The sequence below is a fragment of the Dermacentor andersoni genome, chromosome 6, assembly GCF_023375885.2.
Source record: "Dermacentor andersoni chromosome 6, qqDerAnde1_hic_scaffold, whole genome shotgun sequence".
In the NCBI taxonomy this organism is placed as follows: domain Eukaryota; kingdom Metazoa; phylum Arthropoda; class Arachnida; order Ixodida; family Ixodidae; genus Dermacentor; species Dermacentor andersoni.
Window position 1 is genome coordinate 30,987,578 of NC_092819.1, and position 19,196 is coordinate 31,006,773.

Consider the following 19,196-nt stretch of genomic DNA (forward strand, 5'->3'; position numbering starts at 1 on the left):
CAACCTGCTTTATTTCTAAATGTAAATTTGCAAGAACCAAATTCAGCGCTGCGAAGTAGTCGATGCCGTTGGGATACTTCCTTTTATTTCATTCGAGTAAAGCATCCATCCTTTTACTCTGCGCTACATTTATATGTTTTACACACACACACACACACACACACACACACACACACACAGACACACACACACACACACACACACACACACACACACACAAACACACACACACACACACACATACACACACACATATATATATATATATATATATATATATATATATATAGAGAGAGAGAGAGAGAGAGAGAGAGAGAGCACATTCGATCTTTTCTTTGTCTTTAGTTCTTACTAAATAGTTTTGCGAGGTGAGATCGCGCAATCATCTCGCTTTCCGAACGTTCACTTGCCGCTCGTGATTCGCCGGCGCCGCTCTTTCGTCAGCCGTCGTCAGCCGTCGTCAGCACCACAAGGCGGTAGCGCCAATTGAACGCTGACTACTCAGTCACGCATGAGGAGAATCGAACGTTCGGAAAGCGCGATGCTTGTGCAGTCTCCTCCAGCACACTTTCAATGAAAGAATTCCAACGTTCGTTAGCTTAATGAGAAGGACGTAATTCAGCGTCTAGGTGTGCTTTTTTCCCCCGAAATAGGACGGTTACTATAACAACAAATAAAAATAAAAAGAACTTCGCGACCCGTAATACCTTGGCACGAACGTATAGGTTCTCTCATTTGCGAAAGTAATACAAGACGAGGGAGAACGAATGCGGCTTCGGGAGGCTACGCGCGAGTCTTAAATCAAGACTGTTCTTCATATCGACAGCCGGCACGTTGCGGCAGATGTCGTCCAATCCGCGGTTCCATTTGCAAATCAAATGCGACAACGGCGACGACGACGGTATACACGCGTCTCGCCTGAATCTGCTCGGCGGTATACGGCCTGCGTTCGAGACGTCCCTGAGGCAAGAAGCCAAATGGCGAGCAAGAACCAAAACAAAAACAAAACAAACAAAAGAAAAGGTCGGAGGATCTTCGGGGTGCGAGAGCTGAGAGGGGGTGGGTGGGGGGGGGGTAGGAAGTTTGACGCTGTATGACGCGACGAGAGTGAAAAAGAAAATGCGCGCGAAATTCCGTCACCCTTGTACTCCTCCTATCCAGTCTTCTTTGTTTCCCGCCTATAGCTCGCACCTTATTCGTATCGACGTAAATAAAGAAGTAACTGCGTGCCCACCTCGCTGCATGTGTGAGCAGCCATCATCAGGCTTGCGTGCAGGCGCACCGGAGCTCGGGTCATGAATAAATTCCGAAGGCGCGCGTATATGCGAGCGAGCGTCTGGAAGAAGGGTCGAGAAAAAGTGGGGGCACAACTCGGCTCGATGCGTCTGTGTGCTGCCTCGTCCATTTCCGCGCATTTATTCATACGCGCACGCCTTTCACGCATATCCTAGGAGGTAAAAAAAAAAGGGGGGGGGGGGGAGGAGGTGCACTCTACTCTTCTCTCGGCACCTACTGAAACTTTCCTGAGAATCAAGAGTGGCGGCCTTCTCGGGGCACACAGTACTAGTTCGATTATACGGTGTTTATTTGTAAGCACACGATTCAGAAAAAGAACACTTAAAGGAGAAGCGAAGTGAAAGAGGTGGTAGAGGAAGAAGTGGGGAGGGAGGGTGAGAGTATGTTTGAGGTCGGCACCCTTACCTTTAACACACGCCCGAACCCGCAATCCTTATACTGGTGTATGTACGTGTCTAATGATCTAGGTGCCGCTCTGAAAAGCCCCGCGGTCCCTTATTCCCTCTATCCTGTCACTGAAATTATACCCTGCAGCTGTGCCACCATCCAAGTACATTCCGTTGTTCGGTTCTTTGGCCTAGGTTTTCATACGATTTCATACCGGCGCCTTCGCGAACTCTTTACAATTTCTTTACTCGGCACACGTTCAACGTGTATAGAAGTTTAACGACCAACCTACGCGGAACAAGCGTTCCCAAGCGTATCGGCAATCCACGCAGTCGGCGCGGTCAATAATGTGACCAAATATTTCCACCTCTGAAACTAATGGCTCGCAACACAAGGTGTTCTGTGCTGCTTTACTTCAGCCTCGAATACAAAGAAAACATCGTCGTGCTAGTTATGTCAGTGTCGGTGCTGGCAGCTTAATGCATAGCGATTCCGCGGAGAAGCCACTACTACTTCGTTTTGTAGCTATCCGACTATTAATGCGGTCATGTTATATATATATATATATATATATATATATATATATATATATATATATATATATATATATATATATATATATATATATATATATATATATATATATATATATAGAGAGAGAGAGAGAGAGAGAGAGAGAGAGAGAAATAAAACAGAGATTTTGTCCAGATAAGATGAACCGTTTTGCCAATCTGCACTGAAAGAGGGTAAAACGGGGATAAAAGGTAAAGGGAGAGTGCATGGGACGGGAAAAAATTGTATTGTTACCACGGTGCCACGTTGCAAAAAACTCGCAAACCGTGGACCACCTACCCATATAGGTTCATGAAATTTCATTGGAAAGTAGGACATTTCTCACGCCGCAATTTCATTTTCCCGAGAACTGAATTAAAAGTAAACGAACAAATTAGGAAAATAAATAAATAAATAAATAAGTAAGAGACTGAAAGACGTAGACATTCTTCACTGGTGCAACGACTAAATACGCCGGTGGCGCCGTCACTCCGCATTCACCAAGGGCACTTGTCTGTTCTTCGTTATTTTCTCTTAACATCACGAAACAGCAAGAAAAAAATAATAATGAAACAAACAGGAGTGCTTTCACGACCCGACCGGTGGGAGTGGGGGGGGGGGGGGGGGGGGCTGGGGGCGGTGGGAGGGGGTATTCCCGCTATTCTAGCATGAGCGTGCGTGGCGGAAGAACCGCGGGAACGATTCAGGCACGAGCAGACGGCATCGACGGCCTGCATAGACCATGTAATACAGAAGGCGTCGGCCTCCCTCTCAGTGTTGCGGACTCTCTGCGGCAAAACAGTGGTGAAAAAGCGGCGGTCTTCTTCTTACACAAGCAGCAACGTGATTGGTTTCTGCTGCCCCTGTGTATGGTGCAGCTGACAGGCTGCCATTGTGGCCAGACTGCGCGCCGATCGAAATACACTAAACAAGAGGCGCCGCGGTGCGCACCTGGCGCTTTTTTTTTGTTTGTTTTTGTTCCCTGAAAAGCCACGATATTGATCGCGTCCTGGTTACCTTCTGTATACGTGTCACTTGAGCGGACGCAGCCTTGTTGATAAGCAACTCGGTCGTTTGCATGCGCCGACATATCAGCACTTCCAGCGCGATGTTCAAATGTGTACAAATAGCGTATACAAATACGCAGTATACACTCACATGCAGCGGTTATGACGAAGCAGTGCTGGCGATACAAAGTTGTATGGGTGGCGTATTCCGTACCTTTTTCCATGTGATGCGGAAAGTTATGCGTCGGACACCGCGCGGCAGTGAAAACTTCAAACCCCAATCGTTGACGGAGCATTACTGCTCGAAGAAAGAGGCATGTATACGACGGCGTGAAATAGAACGCGAATATCTACTGCTAATCTCCGCCGTCCTTCGAAAATCGCAAGAGGGTTATTCACCCGAATCAGCCGGTGCGCGATTCGCTATGCCAAAAAAATAGCCTGGGAAATTGTCTTGCGGGAAAGCTAAGGATTAGTAAAAGACACGAGCGGCCACGGAATCTTCACTTGCGGTCACAGTTCTGTGTACCGTGAGGTATACGCTCTAGTTACAAAATCAGCTGTGTGAAAATGCTGAGAATCTGCATCGAACGCAACGACTCTCTTTTCATCAACGCAGTACGCAATATACAGGCAACCACGAGTGTTTGCTCACTTCGCCAACGTCGCCAAAGGTACGTTGTCTCATTGCAGAAATCGAACACCGCACGGTTCAGTTGCTGAGCAGGACGCTGTGTCACCTCTGCGACGTCGCCTTGGGTGTAACGTCACTGCATCCGCGATACACAAAAAAGGAGTGGCGTGTTTGTCTCTAATCTCTCCGTATGTGTTCAACTCCCGCCTCGCGCGAGTTGCGCCTTCGACCTCCGTTAACGTGTCGTTATCGCGCGCACAGTACACGAGCTCCGCGCAAACATAACCGCGTCGCATTACCATTCGTTCAACACGCGTGCCAGAGCCGTGGCCGTCGGATCGACCCGTCGGATCTGCGCTGTAAGTAAGACGCGCCCGAAAAAATCAGCGTGCTCGGGCCGGCAACGTTTCCTGATTGCTGCTCCTCCACCCATGAGTGAACCGGAAACGCGCCCATATAGACCGGAATGATCTTTGCGCGCACGCAAAAGTGGGCCGGAATTGACCCGGGGCGAGTCATTAGGCGAACGACGACAAGAACCTTGAACTTGTCTCAGCTCAAAGATACCGTGGGCGCGCATGAGTGCGGAAAAACAGGCAGCGGGGGGTCAATATCGACGCACCGCGATCGCAAATATAGCGCGAAAAAAGAAATATACACATATACGGGCAGCTGCTCGTATGCGTTCGATCGCCGAACGCTTGTCCAAAATATCTGCCAGACGAATGCGCTTTTAGTGGCGCGTAGGATGGAAGTTCGTGCCCGGAGTGGAGGCGTGAGGATTATTTCTGTCTATATATGCGCGCTGAATGGCTTACTCACGGACAGGTTTCTTCAGTATGGCAACTGAAACCTTGCGAATTTTCGCAGAACTGATTTGCCGAATTCTGTGTCTCTGCGCTTCGAGTTGTCGATTAATTCGGCCTCACCCTGGCGATTTTCTATAGGCTCCTGCTTGGTTAACTCAAGTAATATACAGCGACCGCCCCCAAAAAGCGTTGGTTCCGGCTGGACGAATTTTTCTTCAAGCGTGAAGGTTTCTTTCTGAAAATCCCGTATGAGTTTCCTTTGTATCTTTGTGCTATACAATCGTGTGGAAAACAAGTTTTCCTTTTCAACTCTCGTTAGTGCTACATTGTTCGACTGTGAATGTGGACTACGAATAGTGAAAGGCTCCGAGTTAGGCTTCAAACATTTCGGATTTTCCAGACAAAATGCAGTGCGCTAGAAGTTGATCCAGGTTCCTACATAAAAATATCAGCACCCACCTAAGTCGAAGCACACGGCGTCTCGATTCACCTTTATCAGAATGCCGCATTCGCGGCCGGTATCCGAACTGGCGATCTCATGTTCGGCAACAGATCACATGCTGAGCCGCTACATAAATTGGTCATTTTTTTCGTTCACTTTAGGCTATTGTATATCAGTTCGGTCCCGAACTTTTCTGGCGATTCGCAGCTGGTCAGTACCGTCAACTCATTCGTCTACACTATAAGATTTGCGAATAATTTGGAGCTCTATATTAAACGCTTCAGCGTATGAAGAGTTTTGAGTTATACCAGCTAGCTCTATTATAAACCTATTAATTACGCTTTTGGTTTGCAAGTTGCGATTGCTATGTAGACTGATCCCACGGATTGATTGATTGATTGATTGATTGATTGATTGATTGATTGATTGATTGATTGATTGATTGATTGATTGATTGATTGATTGATTGATTGATTGATTGATTTTTAACGTCCCAAAGCAACGCACTGTCTGTGTATGAAAGACGACGCTGTGTCTAGATGCTCGGGATCTTCGCCACCTCAAGTTCATTAACGTTCACCTAAATCTAATTACTTAATCTTTTACACATTCTTTCCCGACGAGAACGCTCCCACCACAACCGGGAGTCGAACCCGAGAGCTCGCGCTCCGAAGCTCCGTAGCCACTCCGCCACTGCGGCTGGTAAACCACGCCGTTTGTGCTGCGAGGAAGCCATCGGCTCCAGAGAGAGATAGCGTCCGTTCCATTTCGCGGCGACCTTGGTTGCACACCGCTGTCATGGGGCCGCCTAGCGATCGCGCATACGTTATGCGTCCTTCATTCCGGTCTCGTAATTGGGCGTAGTGTAAGGCCCGATAGCTCGGGCCTCCGGTCACGAAATCGATCGCTCGATTGACAACGAGCGGCTCCGGAATCACGCACGCTTGGACGAGGTTGACCCGCCCTGTTCGCAGCGCTTGATGAAGAGGAAATTGAAAGCGCGTGTAATTTCTCACTGGCTCCCATCGTGCGTCAACGAAATATGGTTAACAAACACGCAGTGATATATCAAGCAGTGTGACGCAGCAGCAAGGTAATGAAGAGTGATTCTCATCGGCGCTGAGAGGCAAGTGATGTGCAAGAGGGAATAGACAATGCACACTCGTCCACTAATGGAACAAAATGTTCTAGGCCAGTGCTGTCGAAGGAATGCCGCGCAGAAGGCTGCATTCCGCTGCTCAAATTCCTCAGGCCCACAGGCCTATACATGATATAGGCGCATTTATAAAGAACGCATATGCAGCGGTGGCGTCTATAGAGGTAAAGTATCCGCCTCGCATGCAAGAGGACCGTGGTTCGAATCCCGGTGCCGAGCAATTTTCCACAGGATTAAAAAAAATTATCCGCGTGTTGATAAAATTGCATAAACAGGCCTGGAGTACGGCCTGATCCCGATGACCAGATTTGGTAACGCACTCCCTCACCAGAGCAGGATTGGCCACCCTGGTGTAGTACTTGGCCACAACCTCCTATATGAATACAACAATCAAACCCCGGCCCTCAGTCCCCAGCGGCTGCGAAGTAACTGACTACGGCGGCGGCTAGACCTGTGACGCAGCAGAGGGTGCTAAGAATACCTGGATCCGAACAGGCCGCCATTGGAATCTGAACCTGGCAACGTTTAACGTTAGAACATTATCCAGTCACGCGAGTCTAGCAGTGCTATTGGGGGAATTAGAGGGCAGTAAATGGGATATAATAGGGCTGAGTGAAGTTAGGAGGCCAAAAGAACCATATACAGTGCTAAAAAGCGGGCACGTCCTGTGCTACCGGGGCTTAGCGGAGAGACGAGAACTAGGAGTCGGATTCCTGATTAATAAGGATATAGCTGGTAACATACAGGAATTCTATAGCATTAACGAGAGGGTAGCAGGTCTAGTTGTGAAACTTAATAAGAGGTACAACTTGAAAATCGTACAGGTCTACGCCCCTACATCCAGTCATGATGACCACTGCAGGAAGTCGAAAGCTTCTATGAAGACGTGGAGTCGGCGATGGGTAAAGTCAAAACAAAGTACACTATACTGATGGGCGACTTCAATGCCAGGGTAGGCAAGAAGCAGGCTGGAGACAAGTCAGTGGGGGAATATGGCATATGCTCTAGGAATAGCAGGGGAGAGTTATTAGTAGAGTTTGCAGAACAGAATAATATGCGGATAATGAATACCTTCTTCCGCAAGCGGGATAGCCTAGAGTGGACGTGGAGGAGCCCGAATGGCGAGACTAGAAATGAAATAGACTTTATACTCTGCGCTGACCCTGGCATTATACAAGATCTGGATGTGCTTGGCAAAGTGCGCTGCAGTGACCATAGGATGGTAAGAACTCGAATTAGCCTAGACTTGAGGCGGGAACGGAAGAAACTGGTACATAAAAAGCCGATCAATGAGTTAGCGGTAAGAGGGAAAATAGAGGAATTCCGGATCAAGCTACAGAACAGGTATTCGGCTTTAACTCAGGAAAGAATCTTATTGTTGAAGCAATGAACGACAATCTTACGGGCATCATTAAGGAGTGTGCAGTAGAAGTCAGTGGTAACTCCGTTAGACAGGATACCAGTAAGCTATCGCAGGAGACGAAAGATCTGATCAAGAAACGCCAATGTATGAAAGCCTCTAACCCTACAGCTAGAATTGAACTGGCAGAACTTTCCAAATTAATCAACAAGCGTAAGACTGCTGACATAAGGAAGCATAATATGGATAGAATTGAACATGCTCTCAGGAACGGAGGAAGCCTAAAAACAGTGAAGAAGAAACTAGGAATAGGCAAGAATCAGATGTATGAGTTAAGAGACAAAGCCGGCAATATCATTACTAATATGGATGAGATAGTTCAAGTGGCTGAGGAGTTCTATAGAGATCTATACAGCAACAGTGGCACCCACGACGATAATGCAAGAGAGAATAGTCTAGAGGAATTTTAAATCCCTCAAGTAACGCGGGAACAAGTAAAGAAAGCCGAGCTATGCAAAGGGGGAAGGCAGCTGGGGAGGATCAGGTAACCGTATATTTGTTGAAGAATGGTGGGCAGATTGTTCTAGAAAAACTGGCCACCCTGTATACGCAATGCCTCATGACCTCTAGCGTACCGGAATCTTGGAAGAACGCTAACACAATCTTAATCCGTAAGAAAGGGGACGCCAAGGACTTGAAGAATTATAGACCGATCAGCTTACTGTCCGTTGTCTACAAAGTATTTACAAAGGTAATCGCAAACAGGATCAGGAACACCTTAGACTTCTATCAACCAAAGGACCAGGCAGGATTCCGTAAAGGCTACTCAACAATAGACCATATTCACACTATCAATCAGGTGATAGAGAAATGCGCAGAATATAACCAATCCTTATATATAGCTTTCATTGATTACGAGAAAGCGTTTGATTCTGTCGAAACCTCAGCAGTCATGAAGGCATTACGGAATCAGGGTGTAGACGAGCCCTATGTAAAAATACTGAAAGATATCTATAGCGGCTCCACAGCCACCGTAGTCCTCCATAAAGAAAGCAACAAAACCCCAATAAAGAAAGGCGTCAGGCAGGGAGGTACGATCTCTCAACTGCTATTCACAGCGTGTTTACAGGAGGTATTCAGAGACCTGGATAGGGAAGAATTCGGGATAAGAGTTAATGGAGAATACCTTAGTAACTTGCGATTCGCTGATGATATTGCCTTGCTTAGTAACTCAGGGGACCAATTGCAATGCATGCTTACTGACCTGGAGAGGCAAAGCAGAAAGGTAGGTCTAAAAATTAATCTGCAGAAAACTAAAGTAATGTTTAACAGTCTCGGAAGAGAACAGCAGTTTACGATAGGTAGCGAGGCACTGGAAGTGGTAAGGGAATACATCTACTTAGGGCAGGTAGTGACCGCGGATCCGGATCATGAGGCTGAAATAATCAGAAGAATAAGAATGGGCTGGGGTGCGTTTGGCAAGAATTCTCAGATCATGAACAGCAGGTTGCCACTATCCCTCAAGAGAAAAGTGTATAACAGCTGTGTCTTACCAGTACTCACGTACGGGGCAGAAACCTGGAGGCTTACGAAAAGGGTTCTACTTAAATTGAGGACGACGCAACGAGCTATGGAAAGAAGAATGATGGGTGTGACGTTAAGGGATAAGAAAAGAGCAGATTGGGTGAGGGAACAAACGCGAGTTAATGACATCTTAGTTGAAATCGAGATAAAGAAATGGGCATGGGCAGGACATGTAATGAGGAGGGAAGATAACCGATGGTCATTAAGGGTTACGGACTGGATTCCAAGGGAAGGGAAGCGTAGCAGGGGGCGGCAGAAAGTTAGGCGGGCGGATGAGATTAGGAAGTTTGCAGGGACAACATGGCCACCATGACCGGGGTAGTTGGAGAAGTATGGGAGAGGCCTTTGCCCTGCAGTGGGCGTAACCTGGATGATGATGATGATGATGAGGAGGAGGAGGAGGATAAAGAACGCCGCTGGCTATATAGCGCTTTATAGCGTACGTAGTTAGCTCACTTTGTCTGCCCTCGACTCTCTTTCTGCGACTTGCCCCTTCCCCCGTGCAGGCTATAGCCGACTAGAACTACCTCTGGTTAAACTCCCTGCCTTTCTGTAGACCTTTTCGTCGGGCAAGAAGGAAACGTCTATAGCAACCAGCGCGCAGCGACCCTTTCCTAATTTCTGGCTTGTGCGAGCCAGCGCGGTGCTGGCTGAATGTGTTGCCATCGAGGGGGGTGAAACAATTTGGAGCTATCGTTAGGTAATTCTGCGGAGCAGTTTGGCGATGTCAGCTCATACAAAGGTGTCGAAAACCACTGGGTAGCCCTTTATCTGCAGCAACAATTACAGAAAGCGGAAATTTTAGGCTGCGCAAACTAAGGGGCTGTAGCGCAAACGTGTGACGTGCATCACCAACCATGTAGCGTGTGTATTTGTAACCTGTTTTCGCTGCGTCAGTTCCCACTGAACGAAGAGCAACGGCGCATGTGGATTGGCAGCGTGAATAATAATAATAATAATAATAATAATAATAATAATAATAATAATAATAATAATAATAATAATAATAATAATAATAATAACACTTAACCGTGTGACTTATTGGCGCGGGAACTTGACATGAACAGTCTTCATGCACAGTCAACTCATGCAACTCCGACATATCTAAGGGCCAGTCGTGAGCATACTTGAGCCCGGCCGCCGATATCATTTCCACGCATTTCAGACCCAATATGTCCACAAATACTATGTCTTCAATATGTGCAGTAATTTTGTGTACGTTGGGTCTCCTATTTGAGGCCGATCGCGTGGTTTAGCACAACGATCGCTGCGCTTGGTGAACAAGCATGTTACGTAGGCTTTGTCACGTACCTGGACAGAACCAATGACACGTACCTGGACAGAACAAAGGTAATGTTGTTTGCCGTCGCTTGGAGATAGTCAGAGTATTTCTTTATTTAAGCCTAATTACATAATTAGTCATAGATTATTAATCAACTTCTGAAACATCGATGAAAAGTGTCAGTGAGGAAATTGTAGAGCAACACGAAAAACTCCTGGTACAGCTTTCTGTTGCTCACTACGTGCTGCATCGAAATGTTTTTCCGAGCATGAAAGAAGCCCGCGTATACACGCAAAGTGCCTCGAGCGGCCAGTCGCGAGGCCCTCTCTCTAGCCACCATAATAAAACAGTCTATACACCCTTTCTCTCTATCTCTTCTCAGTGGTCGGTACATTGAGGGGTGGAAAGACGTCACTGAGAAATAATTTGTAGCACCTTCAACTAAGTACAACAAAAAGCGTGCACCTGTACAGATACGTTGAAGCGGTGTGCACAAGCTTAGAACTTTGCCAGTGTGTTGACGCTTGCTTGTAATCCGGTGATACCGATGACATGTCTTCATTTCTTCCACGTGACAAAATGTAGCCCGCGCGTTTCACTGGTGCCGACATATCCTCATACTACATTCATTCAATGAACAAAGGAGAAAGACACGAGATCTACTTGCACCATAATGGCGCCGAGAAGCTAACGTCTTTCTTTTCCCTCCAGGTTTTGTTATTTGTTCAGTCGTTTCATTCCTCGATGTGTGGCATACTTCTCGTGGGCAAGTGCCATGTTTAGAAGAACCAACAAATCAATTTCGTGCTTTATGTATATCGCCACCCAGTGCGTCGATACTAGAACACCTTATGTCGATGCGCTGGGAGATAGTGAGTGTGGTGCTAAGAGACGTTAGTAATGGTAGTAGTACGAAACTTTATGAAGTGTTAAGGAATCGGGTAAGGAAATCCGATCTTGCTTCTTCACCTACCGGCGAGTGACTCCTCAGTCCAGAAGTATAGTTATGATGTAAAAGAAAGTAATCGTGGCTGCGTTTCTGATTTCACGCTCTCGCTCCTCATATGACGCGTCCGGTAGGGCGCGTTTGGGCGAGGTGTGGTAACGCGAGACCTGCGACGCCAGATTTGACGAAGATGAACGCTTCTCTCTCTCTCTCTCTCACGCACCCTCTCTACCTGCATTTGCGCAGCGGCTCCCGAGTGGGTGACGAGACCCCGAGACACGTCATCGGCGCTCAACGGGCCAGCGTCCTTGGATTGCCTGGCGGTCGGCTACCCGACGCCCACCGTCCGCTGGTCCCGGGAAGAGTCAGGTGAGACGACGAAGCACGACGACCGTCGCGTGGGGGGCGTCGTGTCGTCATCGCCTACATTTCCCCCTTTCTCCTTTTTTAATGCCTTACGTAACCCGACGTATGCTGGCATCTCTAATTCTGCGTGTAATTGTGAAATTATCACCGGGGAAAAAAAAGCGCGTATGAAATGAAAGAAAAAAAAAAGCAAACCTAGCGACATCTTTCTTTCTTTCTAGCTTGTTCGTATCACCTTTTCTTTTTAACGGGCTCAGCCAACATTTCGGGGCAGGCGACTGAGAACCCGAAATGCAACCGGTCAGGGGGCCGGTCGGTGAGCTGCAACGGAAGTGGAGGGGCAAAAGAACAAGTAAACGCCGAACACAGAGTGAGATTCGTGTATAGGTATAGCAATACGCTTATGCCATCGCGTGTGACGCAAGTATGTACGTATTTCAAACCTATTCGGTCAAGTGCGTTTGATAAAGCAGACGAGGAAGGCAACCGCTATAGCTTTGCTGCAGGCCAGCGTTTGCCCACCTCCGCACGGAAACGCGTAACGAATACACATTTCCCGCATTTTGCCAAAGCCGCCGCTTCGATCGTAGCCTGCCATCTAACCACAACAGACTGTAGTGAACGGTTTTTATAGGCCATAAAGAGGCCAGATTATCTTTCTTTTCTGTCCTTATTTATATCTCTGAGTAACGGAGAAGCGATATGAGAGTAACGTTTCGTATTTCTTTGAAAGTATAGCGTAGATGGGTATGAGCGGGGGAGAGGGGACCGGGTGGAGATACTTTTTTTACAATTCACAAGAATACCAATACACCTAAGTGTTTTATGAATTTCGCCGTTATCGTCACTGTTAAGAATCAAAAACGGTGACTGGGCAAGTCACAAAGCAACTCAGCTGTTATAGCCTTCTCCCTAAACGTTGCCGTCATCTTTATCTCCTAACCGTAGGGATCCTTTAAAAAGTTTGTTATTCCCAAAAGTGTGCACTTTGTAATTGTATGCCTTATTTTAAGTTAAATAAACTTTAAGCTTTCAGACTTTTAATTTATGAAATCAATAACAAGAATGACGCGGGTAGAGAACCTGCACTAGATAGATAAAACATGACAGGATTAAAGCCAATGTAAGAAAACTGAATAGCGAATGTTAAATAATACTGAAAGCTCACACTTTTCATGAAACCGATTATACAAAGCCTCTTTCGTGATATAAAAAGAGAGTAGATCCAACGCCTCCCAAGAATCGCTGCCAGAAACGTTCAGGTTACGAATCTAGGCCGAAAGATGAAGGCTACAGTATATACTTATAGCGTATACCGTGGGAAGGAACGTTTTCCGAATGAGTCCCTGCGGGATATCGTCTCCCTGTTTATCTGCCGCGCATTCCGCGACTGTCAGCGCCGTGGCCAACTCGTCATTCGCGCAGCCTCCGCGCACCGACAGAAAATACGGCCTCTTTGTCTGTGCTGACGATGTTCTGGCAACACTGCCCTTCTGGCAAGGTGAGCTGCCAGGTTGGGCAACGCGTAGCGATTTATTGCGCTGCGCTATAGCGGGGTGGCCGTCAAGCGAAGTACGCGTCGGCAGGACACCATGGCTGACGCGCAAGGTGTTTTGGCAGGGCGTCGCGCAGCCGACGAGAGAAATGGAAATAAATGCTAGAATGACGATTATCATTTCACTTACGGCGTGACGCCATTGTCGATTATACGTTCTGCATCAGCAGAACTCAAGTGACAGTGGGCGTTTACTGCAATTTCCGTCAGGATTTCCTGCCCATGTGTGAACACTTATGTTGTATAATGACCAATTATATTTCGGGCGTGAATGCAACATAGCCATCGGGTGAGAATATGCCTTTGGGGTGCAGCTCCGGTGCGTGTTTGAACTTGAAGATATGCTACGTGCTCGGTTATTTTCTTTCCCTCGTTTCTCTTACGCCTGCTTTTACGCACGCTTTTCGTGTGTAGCGGCTGCATGCATGAGGCGCAGCCAGCCACTGCGTTCCTCAACAGATCTCCGGTTTGTTAAGGTTACATCAGACATGGCGCGCCGTAATGGAAACAACACTTGAATCTTCGACGACGAGCTGATGTCCGTGCTACTGAAGGAAGAGCTGTTTTTGATCGTCATGAGACATAAACATCTTTCTACAGCTGAAAAGATGACACCGTAAGCGAAGTGCCTGGGGTGAAATGTGGCCTCCAGAGTGCATCGCTATTACTACTATGAAAGGGTATTCTAATCTGGTGAACTGAGCGATAATCACATCCATAAAGCGTATTCGAAAAGTAATTTCCTCACTACATGGCAGATTTTTTTCGATCCGGACGACACAGACGTATATTTGAGAGACCATGGGTGGCGTTCAGTGTGATTCAGTCCTCCAGCGGCAGTTACATAGTGCAGATTTGAATTGAACATTTTTGTAGAATCATTCAGTCTACTTGCGCTTCCCCTAATATATAGTTTTATGAAGAAGAAGAATTTTATTCATTCATTTAAGAAAATAAAAGCACACCAACAATATGTGCAGAAGGAGGTCCCAAAGCTCAAGGCTGTAAGGGGACCTCCTGTTCTAATTGAAAAAAGCAAAACAAAGGCATTGCCCTTTGCAAAGAGCTTCACCAACGTAATATCGCCGCGTCAGCACGTCACCATTCGACCACACCATACGGTGCACACTTCGTGAAGGTCAAGTTCACAGCGTATACCTTCAAACTTGCGGAGGAGTGGTATACATGCCCCGTGCAGAGAGTATCAGGCTCGTTCTACACTAGAATCTATATACTGGCACTGCACTGTATTCAGCTACAATTTATGAAGTGCGAAGCGAATCTATATGTAGTGTATGCTATAGTTGTATCCACTATATGAAGCTACTCGCCAAAATTTTCCGAAATATGCCCGGTATATACGTAGTATTCATATACATACTATGAACTATGTTCGGAACGCGTCCGAAATACGCTCTCAATATGCCTCAAATACGCCGGTATATACGCCGAAAATAGTAAGAAAATACGCCCGGAGTACGCACTACATATATCTGGTAGTACCTCCCAAACACGTCCGAAATACGCTCCACGGCTCGTCCTGCTGGAAAGTTCGCAGGCCTGCGTCGACGATAAGGTTCGACGACCCATTCGGGAAATGCCGAGCCACGAGGGAAAAGGGAAACGCCACCAACACCCTTCCTATATCTCTCTCTTCCTATACTTGGCTATGCGATGCGATGGTACAAGGGAACGGGATGCATGCGGCTTCCCATGATAATGAGTGCTCGCATCCTGCCGCGCAGCCTCGCTGATCGCCGATAACTGTGGCGTGGTCCGCATGCGTATTGTTTTGCGCACGGAAGCCCCGCGTTGCGGCGGATATATGCATAGCAAAACAAAGGCACTACCAGCAGAGGCAGCAGTATATGGCCGCACGTGAGGGGCGTCTGTGTCGGCCCCGTATCGTAGCTTACTTGCGGGCGTGCCCCGAAAGCTGCAGAGTTTAATTTCATGCAACGCAGGGGGAAGGGGGCTCCGATCCCGCTAAACTAACTAGGCTTAGTTGCTACGCTGGCGAGTGTCGTGCGTGTTTTGCAGAAGCAGGCAAAAAGTGTCACATTTGAAATCAGCTGCCGAAGTTAGACCAGCAACGGTGAGCTGAATAACACAATATAACAGTGGGTAACGCCTTCAAGAGGGAGGCATCAGAACTCCTGATGAAGGAGCTGTACCAGCTGAAAGTGATAGTTCCTTAATTTTATAACTTCAGGGTTTTAGTTTCGTACCATAGCTACGGTTGAATGAAAAGGGAAATTGGCATGCTCCTGAAACAAACACACAGCTACATATATAGAAGAATCTTACGCGGGGCTTCGTCAGGTCAATAAATGCCAACTTTCTCTCTCACGAAACTTCCTCCACTGACAATTCCCGCGTACTCAACTGTTCTGAATTGCGGTTAGGCTCCAGGCGCATGCAGGCACAAGAGCTTATGGGCCTATGGATGAAGAACTTATGAGTTTATGGCTTATGAGTTTACTAGCAGACAGCAGACATTTTTCTTATGGGGCTCGCGTATAGGAGCCTAATTTCTTTGTTTTCACCCTTTTCGTCTCCTCGTCACTTGATTCCTTTCGTTTCCTGATATCCCCATTACTTAGCATTATGTAGTTGTTATTAGGGTTAGACATTCTGCAGCTTTGTTACCTGTAACTGTAGGCGTAATTTCAAATATGACAACAGAACGAACAAAGCACACCGCACATTACCGCTGTAGCTCGCGTCAATTTGCGCAAGTCCTGCACGCTTCCTTGTTGATTTGGACAGCCGCCGTGCTCAAGGAATACGCTTGAGAGTACATATATGTCTGCCGTTCTTTACCTAAATCCACCCACATTCTGGGCTTCCTCGTCGTGTATTCTTAAATTTACTTGTTTCTGCTTGTTCGTGGCGCTGCATGTGTACGCAAGAAAAAAAATACGATATTATACGGGTGTACACATACTTGTTTAGTTTCCTGTTCCTACACCGTTATATACACCGCTACAAGAATCACCAAAGTGCGTTCGACCTAGACCGCACCCAAGCACTGTTCTGGGGTTTCTTCTATACGTTTGCGGCGGACACAAAACCACTACCGCGGCTGTCGATTACCAAAAGCGTTCGATAACGTCCCCATGGCCCACCACCAAAACGTTCCCTGCGCTGCACCCAACAACGCCGCTACCGACAGCGGAGCCGTGCGTATAACCGGACTTGCGTTGTGTACCGCATCCGCGCAGCGGGCAGCGCCTTCCATTAGGCGAATGGGTTATGCGGGCACCGGCGAAGCGTAGCGTGACGACCCACAGCGGGCAGAGACAGGAGCAAAAGTTGTGACAAACAAGGCGTCCGACGCTCGTTCATTAGGCGTCCATTAGGCGCGCGCTCGGTAAGCGTATCCGAAGTGTTGCACGATGTTGTTCGTTGAAGGCGATGTTCGTGTGGAATGCAGAAATTTTGCCCGCGTAGGATCGATTATGGCCCCGTTCGCAGGTTAAGCAGCGACCGTTCTTTTTTTTTTTTTTTTTTTTAATGTGTCGCTCTTTGTGCTGCCGCATCCACTGTTCACAAGTTAACGTTGCGAGCCGCCGCGATGTTGTTCCGCGTTGTTACTAAGTGCTGCAGAAGATGGTCGTTCGCATCATTAGGCTTGTGGCTTCCAGCGTCGCATCACTCTGATTGCTCTCGGGAGATACAGTTTACATCGGGCACGCCGAACACACTAGTTCATTGCGAGTTTCGTTCCTTCGCGGTGCTACACACATCGAGGCTAATGGAAACTGACACCGGGAGCACGTAACCCACGCTGTTTCCAGATAGCTACAGTGCCCGAGTTTAATCACGCTCTCGGGCTTATTCGCCTGAATTTCAGTTGTCATGGACGTTCCACTGTAAACATATAAGTGGAATGGTTTGAAAAGAGCATTTTTTTTTTTCATTCTGCAAACGTAAACAATCATGTGTCTGTTCCTATTGTGCGCATCAGCCAGTGGGCATGCGGGAACAATTTTCGTTATCCCGGAGACAGATAATAGAAGTCAGTCAGTACTAATGTACACCACTCGTTCGTAGTATGTATTCTTCGCGCTTTGGTATAATGGCTATAGAGAGAGGTTTAATTCCAATAGAGAAGCTGGCACATGCGTTGGCGTCACGCTCCATATAGACATAGAATAGGGAAATGCGCCATGATGAAAGAAAGAAATTAACAGGAACATATATGAAGATCAGTTTTAGCTTCTTCGTTGCAATCGCAGGAAAGGCTCATTACAGACGTCTTCGTTGTCACATTTGTTGTCTAGTTTTCCCTTCAACTTCGGTAAGGCCGCATTTACTTTCACTCACCAATTTCTACGATGCAGAATGACTATTCAGCTCTGATAGCGTCTGCAAGGCGTCGGAATAAAGTGTAACGATTTAGAAGCAACTATGAGGTAGCGCAGACGCAATTCGTAAAGTGACGGAATTGTTTTACTTTTTACACTCACGTCCTCGACGTTTCTTTATTAACGCAACATATGGCACTCAGGGCGCGCTGCAGCGCGCAATCTCTGCATCCTCCGGCAATCGCTACCTCCCCAGTTCAAGCTATCAACATTAAAGGGGGAGAAAGGAAAACGCCACACCGCGGCGGAGTGATGCCGGAAAAGAAAAAAGCTGCGCGGAAAACCCCGTGGCGATAAATCAGTTCCCGGGCGACGCGAGCGCGGGCGAGACGCGTCCAACGATCCCAGGAGTGCAGTTGAAAGCACGTCGTCGGCGCCGCCCGGCCCCGTGCGGGGAACCCGGAGTTCCAAATCGAAAGCACTCTGCGGACCGCGAAGCCGGCTCGCCGAGCGACCGACGTGGTGCACGTCCCACGCCCCCTTACATGACAGCGTATACAACCCCGCGTCCGTCGGGGCTGTGTCTGGCATCGGGCTACGGCCCCGATCGTTCGCCACCGAAATGGCGGCAGCCTCGCTGCTTCTCGGAGAGATTTCCCGGGGGCCTGTCGCGCGAACAGCGGGTGCGTTTCGTGAGCTTGAAGCCGGTAACGCGCGAGAAACGACGACACCTGTCGGAGCTAGTTCGCTTGGCCTGGACGAGTGGCCTCGTTCGCTGCCACGTGGCGAAATATTAAAAAAGAAAAGGAAAACGCTCAGTGGAGAAAGCGCACTCTTTGTCACGTCTGTTAAAGACCTCCGGTGTTTCTGTAGGTTGAAGGTAAAAGGGGAAATAAATATTCAGTAGGAGGATTGAAGAACGGGCGTTCAGTATGGGCGGTCGCGTCAGTGAAATGAACTTCAAGCCATCACACGGGAAGACCAAGAGTATACTTGGCGAGCTACGTTGAGTCGGTTTTGACACAATTCGCCAACCAGGCTCTGGACGGCGCCCCTCTTAAAACCTAGCCACACACTTTATGGAGCAAAGCATTCTTCTTTTTTTCTATCTCTCTGTTTTAATTGACAAGGAAACGTTTCTGTGCAACTTAGTTTACGTACACAAAAGTAAGTGCGGTCTTCCGTACACTCACAGTCACTGTAGGTAGAAGCGAAGCTATGCCATAGGAACAGCAGCATTCACGAGACCTACCTAGCTGCGTTGTCTAGCGCCCGTATGACTCGTTGCGCGAGAAAGCTCTGGGAAGGGATAAGCGATAGGGTAATGGTAAGAAGTTTAATCGGGCTGAGACCTGTTGGCTACTAAGCGCTGGAGAATGCGGGAAAGGAAGCATAAATGGTGGGGGAAGGAACGCACGCACACGCTCTAGCGTTCTTCATTCAGTGACCAAAGGTCACACAGACCAGTAGATTTCAGCAGCGCTCTTGTGCAGTTTTGTGAATGAAAGCT

At 47.7% G+C, this 19,196-nt stretch overlaps 1 protein-coding gene across 3 annotated transcripts in view; it reads left to right on the plus strand.

Annotated features, from left to right (window-relative positions):
• LOC126521478 (cell adhesion molecule Dscam1-like) overlaps positions 1–19,196 on the plus strand; it is a 149,218-nt gene that overhangs the window by 107,994 nt on the left and 22,028 nt on the right. For 2 of the 3 annotated variants that reach the window (XM_055066034.2, XM_050170187.3), the window contains exon 3: positions 11,702–11,824. The exons of the other annotated variant lie outside the window; for it this stretch is intronic. In XM_055066034.2, coding sequence (XP_054922009.1) covers positions 11,702–11,824 — 123 coding nt within the window. The remainder of the gene's footprint in view (positions 1–11,701; positions 11,825–19,196) is intronic. 3 annotated transcript variants of the gene reach the window in all.